The 14,617-nt window shown below is 38.3% G+C and overlaps 1 protein-coding gene across 6 annotated transcripts in view; it reads left to right on the top strand.

The window, feature by feature from the left end:
- Window positions 1-701: 701 nt before the first annotated feature.
- The window catches only part of LOC110903272 (acyltransferase-like protein At1g54570, chloroplastic), a 57,180-nt gene continuing 43,264 nt past the window's right edge, over window positions 702-14,617 (top strand). The window contains exons 1-5 of one of the 6 annotated variants that reach the window (XM_035982534.1): window positions 1,249-1,381; window positions 1,492-1,598; window positions 1,971-2,026; window positions 2,376-2,446; window positions 13,437-13,595. In XM_035982534.1, coding sequence (XP_035838427.1) covers window positions 1,986-2,026; window positions 2,376-2,446; window positions 13,437-13,595 — 271 coding nt within the window. In that variant the 5' untranslated portion in view covers window positions 1,249-1,381; window positions 1,492-1,598; window positions 1,971-1,985. Of the gene's footprint in view, window positions 1,382-1,491; window positions 1,599-1,970; window positions 2,027-2,375; window positions 2,447-13,436; window positions 13,596-14,617 lie in introns of all 6 variants that reach the window. The other 5 variants (XM_035982533.1, XM_035982535.1, XM_035982532.1 and 2 more) reach the window with 5 other exon arrangements.

Here is a 14,617-nt window from a genome sequence, read left to right as displayed (position 1 = left end):
GAACCACCAAAATAATCCTATCTGAAAGTGACTACACATATCTCTGATGATCCATTGCAATCTCTATTTCCCCAACAGTACGTTTTTGGTCATATTTGGTATATATATATATATATATATATAGGGGGCTGCTAGAATGAGAACCACCTCGAGTTGTTAGAACCGCGAGAACTACACCCCACGGGTGGGCGTTCACCATGATTTTTTTTTACAACTAGATGTGTTTATCACAGCCGTAAAAAAAAAATTTAAACGCCGCGGCCGAGGGGTTAGTTTTTTACACCACAAGTTTGGTGTTTTTAATTTTTTTTCTTTTTTCTTTTTTTTTTTTCACCAAACTTGTGGTGTAAAAAACTACCCCCTCGGCCGCGGCGTTTAAAATTTTTTTTTTACGGCTGTGTTTATAATACACACATCTAGTTGTAAAAAAAATCATGGTGAACGCCCACCCGTGGGGTGTAGTTCTCGCGGTTCTTACAACTCGGGGTGGTTTTCATTCTAGCGGCTCCCTATATATATATACAAAATGTAAATGTTTAATATTTGGATGTTCTTAATTAAACTTGTGAATAGTTGGTTGAACAATGTATGCTATCCCTTACTTAAAAAAATGTTGTGTGCATCGTGTAAGCTAATGAATATTAATTTGAAAAAAAGGTTAGTTAAATAAGTAAATCAGATGTACCATATGATCCTCCAGGTAAAAGAGATTTTTCCCCATTCTTGGTGATGTTTATATACAATTTCTTACGTGTGGTTTGGAGTCTGTGAGCAGATTTCTAGTTTTGAATTCATATGAGTAATTGTTTCCCAACTACCTCTGTGATGTATTTATATGTCATTCATATTGAATGATGCATGAGACCTACATTTCATTTTGTTTCCAGGCTGAGTTGAATACGCAACTTGAACCATTTCATTGCGTTTCTTGCTAGTGAGGTTGTTAGTCAGTTTGCATTTAGCTTGACAGCATATTGCTTTCCCTACAATCCTACAATGACCGTAACTCTGAGGCTTTCCGGTGTTCCATTATCATTCCCTTTCAATCTAAATGAAAAACATAGGTTGCAATCGCGTGTTCACGTTAGGAGTGTAGGTAATGATGATTCACCGGAATCAATTAGGATCAGTGGTGTTTCTTCTGTAAACAAGAAGGATGCCTATGTAGCTGCATATGATGTTGGAGGAAAAAAGAGTAGGCAAGATGATCATGAAGAGTTGAAAGTATTTTGGGATGATGGTTTTGGTACTCAAACCACTAAAGATCTCCTTGAAATGGCCTTGATTTTGATTAATAGTGATGGAGGGCCTCCTAGGTGGTTCTGCCCCATTGCTTGTGGCAAACCTATAAAAGATTCTCCAGTTCTTTTGTATTTACCTGGTAATTAGTGTTAATTTCCGTGTTTGTTTGCTACTAAATTTTCGCAAATTTAAAAGTTTGTATGGATCTTTATCTTGCTCACTTAATAATGATGGGTGGTGTCTGTTTAGTGATCCTAAACTATCGTTTGGCATGTCCTTATCGGTGTGATACATTAATTTCTAGGGATAGATGGGACCGGGGCCGGCCTTGTTATACATGAGAAAACTCTTGGAAAGTAAGTTCGCTTGTTCTACATAATGTTTTTATCATTTTATGTGTTGATGAATAAATATATCAAGCATGAAATTTCATCTTGTTCACTAAAAGAATAACGGGTAATAGCGGCGACAAACTATGATCTGCACCGCTATTGGTAATAGCGGCCACATGTTGCCGCTAAAGGTTAGCCGCTACTGGTCCTTACGTCGCCGCTATAGTTACCTGTCGCCGCTAAAGGTTTACCACTTTTAGCGGCGACTATTACCTATTACCCGTTATTCTTGTAGTGGTTAACATGCATCTAAGAAAACTGTGTTTTGGTAAGACCTCATTCATGTGTCTTTAAATGCTTTAATTATACAATGATTTTTCTCACCTCGAATGACAGGGTTTTCAATGTTCAATGCTTGCATATTCCAGTTTGGGATCGAACACCATTGGAAGGTTATCATCTTCTCTAGCATATCTTGTTGGTAATCAAAGATGAAAACAGATGAAGATGATATATATTAACACAAGAAAACTTGATTTCTGATTATTACCTTTGATCATCCAATTACAATGTGTGACGCCCTATATAGCCCTATATAAACTTACTAAACCGGTACGTCACAAACATCGCAACGCTTGGGTAAAAACACTGGCACACTCTAGTGAACCCTAATTAAAATTTAACCCTTACGTAATACAACATACAACTTTGACCCTAAAACATTGTTTACAAGAATGGCACTCAGACCCTTATATACCATAAGTTTTTTAACTTTTAACACCCCTTTTAAACTGCATTTAGTCTAAGGAAGATCTTCAAGACTCAGTTTGCCATCTCAATAATTCTGGTTCAACATCCTCGTATTGGATCAAGTTAGTTTCCTCCTTTTTCTCTCATTCTGTATGTCGCCTGCTACACTTGTAACACATTATTAGGCTTTTATCCCACTGAACATGTTCACCATCCTTACTTTTCATGGGCCTCTGACCTCTACCTCGGCCACACCCAAGGTTTTCTTGGATTGAACTCCCACAACTACAATGCTCACATTTATGGTTTTGAACTTTCTCTATTACATCTTACATCTGCTTTGGTGAATAGAAGTATAATATGCATGTCTCTCTCATAAGTTGGCTTCTCAATGCTTTCTACCTTTCTACCAATGCTTTTAATCTTCCAACAGCTTATCTTTTTAAGGTCCAAAAATTATTCAATTGTTGCGACCATTTGAATGTACTATTTTGGTATTAGGCCCAATGTTGATTAGTTCTATATAAATATAATGGAAAACATGTAGAAATACTTGTAACAACAGACAGACTAGCAGAGAATCCAGTCAGGGATGCAGCCATGGAGTTCGACATAGTTGTCAGGATGATCTGGTTCCTCTGTAGGTCCCGTTTTTTTCCGGTGGATCGATAACGTAAACCTATCCTTGTTTATTACAAACACGGTAACGGGTGCGGAATCCCCGTGACGGTGCAAACCAAACAAAGTGTAAAATAAGAACACGCGTAACCAAAAGATTCAATATCTATTGATTAGGGAAGAGAACGATACAAACATATACAAACAATGTTTACTGACTGTCTCACAGCTCTCGTCTCTCGTCCAGATTTCACACAGAAACAAATGAGAGCTATATATACTAAACACAGACACGGACTTGACGAAACTAAACAGGAACTCGGCGAAACAAACAAAATTCGAGGAAACGCTTGACAAGCCTTCAAAGTCGACGAAACACTTCTTAGTTTCGTCGACATGCCAACTGAACACAATGATTCGGCCCAATGAGGTTTAGGCACAAATGTAGTCTCGGCCCACACACCTGTTTCGTCAAATGTTTTCAAGATTTCAACAACTATAACATCATTATAACATCATCATGATGATGTCATGGTGATGTGTCGAGGGAATGGGTCCGCGGCTCTCCGTGCTTCGCGTGTGGAACTCTGGGACGCACGACGGAGGAATGTTGTGACATCGGACTTGAGTCGGACCTCACCGTGTCGAAACCAAGTCGTACCGAGCCGAGTCGAACCGAGCCGAGTCGCGTCCACAGTGTATCAACAAACCCCCCCCTTGGATGCTACTCGTGATGGTTCGTCTTCTGTGATGGTTCGACTTCTGTGTCTTTCATGTCGGAGGATCTTCAAAGTCTTCACGCGTCGTAAGAAGAAAGTGTATCAACAAACTCCCTTTTTCATGTAGGAAGTGTGTTAACAAACTCTCCCTTAGAATGAACTCTCCATTGAGTTATGTTCGTGAATCTTTTGATCGTTAATTCTTCAGATCCTTGTGGTATTGATGAAGGGTCATCGGCAACTCGATCATCATTATCTTTTGAGTGCCTCTATGCCGTGTCTTCATTCTAAAGCTTGTCATCGAACATGTTCTCCTCGCCTTTAGCATCTGCACATGCAAGAAATCTAAACGCATAATGAGAACAACCGCTTGGAATATAGTTTCCATAAACAAACGATACATGTGACCATTTTACAATCAACTACCGACCGACAACAGTTTGAAAGTTTAGAAAATGATCAATCTTAATCCTTTAACTTTCAAAACTTGTTAACTTCGAACATTTTTGAAGATGCAATTGTTTTCCGGCTTTCGATTAGGATTTTGGGTAGGATAGACTCGAGTTCCAACATCGGTCAATCAAAAATAAACTAGAAGCAAAATCCTTTTGGATTTTATAAAGTTTATATTAAAACACACCTAAAATATTTTTGGAATTTTCATTTTTCAAAAATAAAGACGGAAAACAATAAGTAAATATATACAAAGATGCAGAAACTGAAAACAGTAAACAAATATTTACAGACATTCTTTTTGCGAGTTTCGAGGGTAAGAGAATCATATCTGTGTATGGTCATGTCAAAACGCTCTTGTTGTTCAATTAGTTAGCATTTAGATAAGCATCCTATAACAATTATCGATATTGTTGTCCACATAAGCTCAACTTATCAGATGTAATCATGGCGAGAGGATATGATTAAGGTATGATTTATACTTACCGACCGGTGTTTATCCACACACGACACATTCCCGTATCAAGGTATGTACGAGAGTTCATCTTATCAATGAGTATACCGATTATCATCTGTATGATTGTATATGATGTGAGATTCTCACTTATTTTGATTGAAAACAAGCCCTATGTGATAGAATCACTTATTGATGAGGAACTTGATTTTCATATGCATGAGGGCACAGGAGCAAGTCCGTAAACAGGTCAGCACTTTCGTACAACAAAGAGACGAACTTGACTCCCGGATGAATGTGATATATTATCACTTATTTTGTTGGACATGTGATTGTTGATCAGTTATTGAGGTCGAATGCAATATGTACACGTATGTATAGTATCATGGAAGATCTAGACTTCGTCTCCATTTCGTTTCGCTAAAAGATACAACCATGATACCCAGATGATAAGCAGCATAAAGACCGAATATCTCAGAATCTCGGCAATCTCTCAAATGAAATTTCGGTGCTAAGACCATATGCCAATGAATGGTTCCCACCTAGTCTTCAGTCGATTTAAGTTTATATCACCCTGCACACTTTAAAATGATTGTGAGCCTACCGATACATCTTATATAGAGCTGCTTAACATTTTTCATTTTGCATTCAGTTTAAAGAGGTTTAGACAGACCACTAATGTACTATCATTTTCCCTTTTTCTCGCCAGAAACTCATTTTTTGATTTTCTATGTTTTTGTGTTTTTAAATTTTTCGATGTTTTTGGATTTTCAAATTTTGGATTTACTCCCCCTAAAATCAACGAACTATGATAAATTTTAAAAAACACAAAGGTTATTTACAAAAATGATTTTCCGATGTTGGTTAACTCATGTTTTACCTCAATGTCGTTTACCAAAATTAAGTTTGAATCAGAAATGATTTATCGAATTTTGGAAAAATCAGTTGGCATGTCGGTAAGCGGTGCGGACCATGACAACATTGACGAGTTTCATAGTGAAACAATCACGTGTGAGGTGATATTTGAGGTCAACGTATTTGGTCAAAGAGTGCTATACGAGATGATAATAATTCATAGGAGAGATTAGAAATATAAAACCATATTCTGCAACTGCTTCGTGCATTGCAAGGAATCTGAGCGCTCTCCCAAACTGGATATCCACCCGGTGTGGATTTCAAAGTCGAATTTTGTAGCTACTGAGAAATCTCTTCACAACAACAAGATCATAAACCTTTGGGTCTGGCTGGTCTTCCACATTGCACCAGCGAAGGTCTTTATCTTTCTCTTGAGAAGTAGTGTGCGGTTGTTCAATCCACGCCAAGGCATCCGCACACCCGGTTGGTTTGTTCAACAAACACATTTTCTTCAATCACACCGCGAAGAAATGTACACTGCACGTTCGTTTTGTTGATTTTGAACTTCAGACGTGCTGCAGGTGCGTACATTTTAATTTGAATCTATCCTGGGGACCCGATCAACTCCTTTAACAATCACACTTTTGAAATGATTTTCATTCTGTCGAAGTTTTTCAATCTCTTCAATAGACAATTCTGACTCCTTTTTCTTCTTCTCTCCAACAAAGGCAACAATTTCTTCTGTCTCCTATCTTGTGCAAGGACGTTCCACTATCAACAATCCTATGACTATCGATAGTTCCTCCCGGAACTTCTTGCACACTCACTCAGAGATTAGTTGGAGAGGGGGACCCAAGCCTTCATAGACTTGGGTTGCCCCTGAGAATCAAGAAATGTAATTTCAATTTCTTGAAGATTTTCAAACACCACACCTCCCCCTGAACTTTCACCCGATTTAGGTCTCCAAGCTTCTTTTTGATTACCAGATTGTGTATTATGTACAATTTCTGGTTTTAATGGTTGTGACAAACTAGGTTTCCTTTTAACCGTTTTGACTTCAGATTTTAAAGCCTTTTCAACAGCTTTGATGTTATGACGTCGTTGTTTCGTTTCTTGTTCCTTAACAGTTCTTTTATCATGTTTTGGAGAAACAGGACGACGTTGTGAGTGACCTTGTTCAGAAGGGGTTCTTTCAACAAAATTTGGTTTGGGCGAGTTTGTGCAGTCTTTAATGATGTGCCCAAACTTCCCGCATTTGAAACAAGTTCTCCTTTCAACAAACTTAGGAGAATCTGATCGACGACCTGACGTAGAAGTTGTAGACCCAGAGGTACTAGCTTCACACCCGTTTGTGTGTTGGGTGTAATTGGTATCACTATTACGTTTCAAAATGTTGACTTTTTGTACAAAATCGGTATTTGATTTATTTTCAAAAGTCTCCACTTTATCAGTACCTTTGGAGGCCACAAACTTAACCTCTTTTGCTTTCTTCTTGTAACGAGCTCCAATTGTAGGTCTCGTTTTTCCAGTGGATCGATAACGTAAACCTATCCTTGTTTATCACAAACACGGTAACGGGTGCGGAATCCCCGTGACGGTGCAAACCAAACAAAGTGTAAAATAAGAACACGCGTAACCAAAAGATTTAATATCTATTGATTAGGGATGAGAACAATACAAACATATACAAACAATGTTTACTGACTGGCTCACAGCTCTCGTCTCTCGTCCAGATTTCACAAAGAAACAAATGAGAGCTATATATACTAAACACAGACACAGACTTGACGAAACTAAACAGGAACTCGGCGAAACAAACAAAATTCGACGAAACGCTTGACAAGCCTTCAAAGTCGACGAAACACTTCTTAGTTTCGTCGACATGCAAACTGAACACAATGATTCGGCCCAATGAGGTTTAGGCCCAAATGTAGTCTCGGCCCACACACCTGTTTCGTCAAATGTTTTCAAGATTTCAACAACTATGACATCATCATGACATCATCATGATGATGTCATGGTGATGTGTCGAGGGAATGGGTCCACGGCTCTCCGTGCTTCGCGTGTCGAACTCTGGGACGCACGACGGGGGAATGTCGTGACATCGGACTTGAGCCGGACCTAACCGTGTCGAAACCAAGTCGTACCGAGCCGAGTCGCGTCCACACAAAGTGTATCAACATCCTCCTTAGGGTTAGGGTGTATGTTTTTGATGGTAGTATCAAACTCTAGGGTTTGAGTTCGTATGGAAAGAGAGATGTAGAGGGGAATGATTTTGATGTTATGGCGATGATAATAATTGTGTAACCCATAACCTCTCTAATTATCTCCTTTATACACCCAAGAGGAAACCTAATTAGTTTTTTTTTTTTTTTTTGAATGATCAATTTTATTAACCAAACAAGCCTAGCAGCGACCACCTGTTACAAGATGAAAACAGGAAGACGCAACCCAAACAAACACCCGATTACATCACGTTCATATTACACCTGCTATGCCAATCGACACATTTCTTTTTGAATCTATATTTGAACCACAAAAAACTGATCGACTTCACCTCAGCAACTATGTCCGCCACTTTAACGTCCCGCTGCAAGAAAACCCGATCGTTCCTCGCTTTCCAAATCTTCCAACACGTCACAATAATCAAACCTTTAATGACATCGGCCTTCAACGTGGAGACTCCAGCATACTTATGAATATCCAGAAGGTCTCGAACAGAAAACGCAAAAATCTATGGGATTAGACACCAAGACGATATCGCCTACCACACCCCCGTTGTTATGCGACACCCGGTAAACAAGTGTTCAGCGGTTTCTTCATGTTCTCCACATAAATTGCACTCCGTGTTATCCACCAAAACATTCCTCCTTCTAAGCGCAACCTTCGTAGGTAAACGGTCCAGCTCAGCCCGCCACAAAAATATTGCACTTTATGGGAATCCATTTACACCAAACATACTCCCCTTCATTAACAACAACATCGTCTTGCATCATTAATCGTTTAACATCCGCGACTGAAAAACCTTTATCCTTTGACCCCAACCAGCTCCAAGTATCTCTAGAATCGGTCAGAACCATCATCTGATCGATAACCGCACAGCAGTTATCAAGTTGCTGCAACTCTTGACCCGTCAACCACTACCGCCTCCAATTCCAATTAAAAATGCCCTGCAGCCTCCGCTCCTTCAACCTATCAAACACGCTACACTTCTTTTCCGTTTCCAGATTAAACAACAATGGAAACAAGTCTTTTAACGGTTCCATTCCAACCCAAACATCCAGCCAAAATCGCACATTCTTACCATCGCCAGTCTGAGCTCTTATTTTTTCCGTGACACGTTTCCCTCCCAGCTTCAGCGATTTTTCCATCCTAACAATAGTATTCCAGTTCGACAATAAACTCGTATTAGCCGGAAGACCTTCCCATCGTCTCTTCCCCCATGAATAGTGTCTATCACATTTTTCCACAGACCATCTTTATCGTTACGATACCTCCAAATCCACTTTGCCAAGAGCGATTTGTTACACCAATCAAACCGAGAGATACCCAACCCCCCACGACCTTTTGGATACGTGACTTTCTCCCACGCAACCCAATGGACCTTCTTAATTCCATCGACATAACCCCATACAAATCTTTTTATCAGGCCTCCAAGAACCCCCAAGACTTTAACCGGAGCTTTAAATAACGAAAAATAGTACGTAGGAAGACTTTCTAAAACAGATTTAATTAACGGGTACCTTCCCCCAATAGACAACGCCGAAGCTTTCCATTTAGACAACCGATTCTTCACAGCCTCAATGACCGGATCCCAGTTATTCACTCTATTCATATTTGCCCCCACCTTGATTCCCAAATAAACGAAAGGAACCGTACCCATCTTACAACCCAAAACTTCCGACATACTCTCTACTTCCGTGTTTGTAACTCCCAACCCAAAAAGATTAGACTTTAACAGATTGATTTTCAACCTAGAACATACGTTAAAAATTCTTAGTAGTCTTGTAACCGTTTTAACATTTTCCAACGACCAATTCCCCATCACCAAAGCATCATCCGCATATAGAAGGTGTGATAATTCCAAACCTCCATTTGGAAGTTTAACACCTTTAAATATCTTCAAAGACGTCGCCTTATCAATCATACTAGCAAAAGCTTCCGTAACAATGATAAAGAGAAATGGTGAAATAGGATCTCCTTGTCTAATTCCTTTCGAACACTTAAACATAAACGTAGGAGAACCATTCACCAAAACCGATGAAGAAGCCGACGCTAACACTCCCTTTATCCATTTACACCATTTATCTGGAAACCCCATCTGTCTTTTAATAAGGGTAATATGGTCCATTAACAATTACCAACTAATTATTTAATAGGTTTAATATATTTTGATCTAGATATTATATAAATGATTATATGGCTACAAGATCAAATACCACATTATAATATATTTAATCTTACACCCAAATGCTTTCAAACCAACTTTTGTCATCCAATATATGCCCAAGACTGCTTGCTTGTGATGCAATCTGACTAATGTTTCCTGCATAGAAAGTGACTTGCTAACATCCATCTTTAGAGATTCAAAATCTGATATGAGTGTTTGTATTCGGGCCTCCTTAACCCTGTAAACTCCTACATGTTGAACCTTTAATTGCATGTAACAATATAGCAATTGTTGTGTTGTTCTTCTTTTAGTTAATCGACATTAGTTCCTGGGGGTTCTACTGCTTCTAAAATTTCATGAGATCTTCACAACCCAAATAGTATAATTCGTAGTGTTTAGAATTGGGCATTGACCACTGAAGTCCATTCCTTCTTTAGTGGTACAGTTTCATTGTTCTTGGATGATTGTTCATCCATTGATTTGGTCTTCCTTCTCCCAATTTTGATGAATCTTCACAGTGCTAATCGGAATCTACTTTAATTTGTTCTTCTTTAGTGAAAATAAATGAAATCTTACTAATTGTACTATAATTGATTTTGAGAAACAAACCTTGTTTTCCGGTCACCTAGTTTTATCTTCTGCAGTTGATCAAATTCTTCTTCAATCAAATTACTAACCTTTTCTTTTCATTCTCTAATTAATGTTCCTTAAATCTTTCCTTTTGATTGACCAGAACTCTTAACTATTATCCCCATGTGCTTATAAACGAATTGTTGGTACTCTTAGTCGTACAAAAGTTGAATTTTGAAATTGATTTAAAACTTTTCAAACTTCAAACTGATTTCAATACTTCAAATTGATTTCAAAAGCTTCAAATGATTTCGGCTGCTTCTTCGAACCTTCAATTCTAGATACAACCAATAGCAGCAAACCACAAATAGATGGTCAAACAGTGAAGACTGCACCGGACTCATTGAGATATTACTTGAATTTCAGAAAGCAAGGCGACATTCGTCACCAAATTATACGTTCCATGTTGGATTAATTTTCTTATTACAGGACTAATCGTTTAGGATTAAGGCACCGGCCCACGGAGTCATAAACCATGTTGGTTTTGGGCTTTAGGGGTGGGTTATTATGGTTTTGCATGTAACTTGGGAACAAAGTTGGGTCTTCCCGTATAATCATAATCATGCCTAGGGTTATGGTTACAAGGGATTAGGGTGGAAGGGGCATCTAAGGGTATTACTCTAGCCACGTCCAAATCCTCCAATGTCATGTCAATTCCACCCAAGGACTCTAGAACCACCAAAACACTGTGCCGCCTACCCACAAATAAATTAAATGTATCTAAAATTTAATAAACAAAAGTTACATAATTCAAACTAAAAAAATAAAATACGAAAATTAAAAAAAAACTAAATATCCTTTAAATGGTCCATCTGCCATTTATATTTTGCCGCAATTTGTTCTATAGGGATTTTTTGCACTTCGTACTATAGATGCTCATGAGTATACGTCTAAAAGTCTTGTCCACCCTCATTTGGGCGACACTTTCACGGTGTTCCTTAAACAACACTTTAGCTTCCATAATATATTGTTGCCTAGCATCCATCAACGCTTGCATCAATGTGTACGCTTCTATTTTCTCGCCTAATCCTCCACTTTGGTTTGATGAACGGGTGGTTGTCTACCCTTTTTATTCAGTTGTGTTGGACCGAGCCAGCACCGACTTGTCGGTTGTCCTACAATCTTCGGATGCACCACCGAAGTTGGCAGAATCCGATGATTTTCTCTTGTTGGAACTACTACCAGATTTCTCGTTTAACAAAGGGACCTTAGTCCATTTGTCACGGTCTTTAACAACCCTCCACGCACCAACATGCTTGAAAGCATGATGGTATTTATCTCGGTAATCTTCAAGCGCCCTTTCCATGACATCCAAATCGTTGCACCTGCTTTTATGTATGTGATCCTAAAGGGTTTAAATAAAAATTATATAACGAATGTAACTAAACAATAAATATACACTAAAACTAAATAAAAAAAATCTAACGAATGTAACTAAAAATAAATTTAAATTGTACCGCTTGAATGAAAAAAAAACCTGTTGATCGTACTAATTCATTTGAGCCAACAAGTTCTACCATTTTCAGTTTAGTTGATCAGTCGTTCGCTCACTTCTGCTCCCAAGCACCTTGAAATGTTTTCGAACGGCCTTCCACAAACTATGTTTTTTTGTTGATTTCCTTTTATCCAGTTGACCGAAATGTGAATGCATGATTTAGCCAACAATACTTCCTCATCGGAAGTCCAATCCACCCGTTCGGCTCGGTAAGTGAATTTCCCCTTTTCTTTCCCTTGAACTTTAGCCACATTCTCTTCTATAAAGTCGTCACTTTGCACGTTGATTTCATCCAAGTTAGCATCGAATTGTGTATCTTGCACATATTCATCATCATCAACAACTTCATAATTAGGTGGGGATTCTCAATCCACATATTAAAGGGGGGGGGGATGAGGTGGGCTCCTATACGATTCAAACATCTTGAAGTTATTGAGAGCTTCTTGAGAGATATCGAGTCAAACGGTGGAACCATAGGTTGTGAATAATAATTCGGCGGGTATTGTTTGCAATAAAAATTATTAGGTTGGTGGTGTTGCGTTGGAAGAGGTTGCGTGGATTGATGTGCTTTATAAACGTCACCACCAAAAATGCCCCCTCGGTTCGAAATGCCACATCGTTGCTCGAACCACCACCATGTTTACTTGAAGCGGCACCTTGGGATTTTTTTTGCTTTAACTGGCATCAATGTTTGTTTATGAATCCATGGCTAAATTAAGGGTGAATTGGAGTGAAATGAGTATAATGATTTAAAATGGGAGTGAATTGGATTTATAAAGGATTAAAAGAAATTGTTTATTTTATTTTATTTTTATTTTTTAAATAGCCAACGGCTAATTTTATGACCATTGAGCGGTCACATTGTTACAATGTTCTGCGGCAAGGTGTAGCCGCAATCACAAGCCGCATGGGTGGCGGCGGTGTTGCCTAGCGGCAAACAACCCCCATCGCCCAACCCGCATGGCGCCCACCCTCCCTTATTGCAATTAAGTTTTGAGTAAGTTTCTTATTGCAATAATGCGTGAGTTTACCCTAAATCTTGTGTGTGTGATATCATATCAATCTTCTTGATTAGACTAGTGATTCTCGTTTACTTGTTGAATCAACAGTTGGTTCTGATCTAACGATGATTGCTAATCTTCTTAACTTCTTTTGTTTCCGATTTGACCACGACACACCCTAATGATCCCTAATTATAATTTAACTCTTACACGATACAATATACAACTTTGATCCTAAAACATAATTTATAATAATGACACTTAGACCCTTATACTTAATAGTAACACAATGATAGCATAATTTATTTTAACCTCCACATATATATGGCTTGTTACCCTAAAGCCTCTCTGCAACCTACAAACTTTTAGGATAACTTTTATATGCATGAGATCAAATTTTATAATACATCATTGTACTTGGTATAAATTCAGAAACTTACAAGTCATATCTTTTGAATATCTCTATAGTAATTCATAAACACGTTGCTTACATGAAGGTTTGATTCATATTGTGGAAGAAATTGTGATGATTGAGCACACTTTGTCCCCAAATAAGCCAATTTATTTGCTTGGAGAATCTTTTGGCGGAGCCTTAGCACTCTGCGTCGCTGCTCGCAATCCTACAGTTGACTTAATACTTATACTAGCAAATCCAGGTCAGCCATTTTACATGCTTTTCCTATATTTATTTTCAAGGTAATGGCATTTTCATGTATGTATATATTGGAGTTAACTGTCATTTACGTCCTTGTGGGTTGTCCACTTATGCCATTTCAGGACAAATTTCAAATTTGAACCACTTTTCTCCCCGACAAACGTGCTATTTCAGTCCAAAAACTAACCCTAGTTAAAAAAAAAAAAAAAAAAAAAACACAGCTCAGGGGTAAAATGGTCGTTTTACATAGATTTTTTTTCATTTTTTTTAAATTCTTTTTGTTAGTATTTATAGGTCCCTAAATCGGAGGATCGATTTTCACTACCGAATCCTTGTTTATAGCAAACAAAGTTAAGTGTGCGGAATCCACTTAACTTAGCCAATCAAACATAGAACAAGACAAACACAAGGTTAACCAAAGAAACACAATCGTTTGATTAACTGGATGAGATCTGGTAACTGATACAAACACAGTTCTTACAAGCTTCAAGGGTAAACTCTCATCACTACTCCTAAACTGTGAACTATCTGTGCCTATATATAGCAGATGGGCTGTTGTGTTTGACGAATCAGAACATGGGCCGACGAAACAGAAGTTAGCCCAGTAACAAGCCCAACAGTCAACGAATCACATTTGATTCGTTGACAACCTTGACGAAACACAAACAAAAACAACAACTCTGTTTCGTCGACATCTCTTTGACGAAACAGGCCTGTTTCGCCAAGGTCTGCAGATTGTTATCTGTTTGCTGTAAACAGACAGCAAACAGACAAGGCACAAACATCACTTACAATATTGACAGAATTACCCTTAGTATGCGACAAGCATTGTTTTACGACCAATACAAATAAAGAGAGACAAACAAGTCAGACACAAGCGGATAGGAGGATATCCGACTTGGTCGACTGCGAATACAGACTCGATAATTAATAAAGACCATACAAAATATGAAATTACATACAAGACTAGTAACAGACACACAAAAAAATGCATCAACAAATAGGTCCCTAAATCGGAGGATC

The sequence above is a fragment of the Helianthus annuus genome, chromosome 13 (genome assembly GCF_002127325.2).
Source record: "Helianthus annuus cultivar XRQ/B chromosome 13, HanXRQr2.0-SUNRISE, whole genome shotgun sequence".
Taxonomy (NCBI): Eukaryota; Viridiplantae; Streptophyta; class Magnoliopsida; order Asterales; family Asteraceae; genus Helianthus; species Helianthus annuus.
This window is presented reverse-complemented; position numbering and strand designations above follow the sequence as displayed.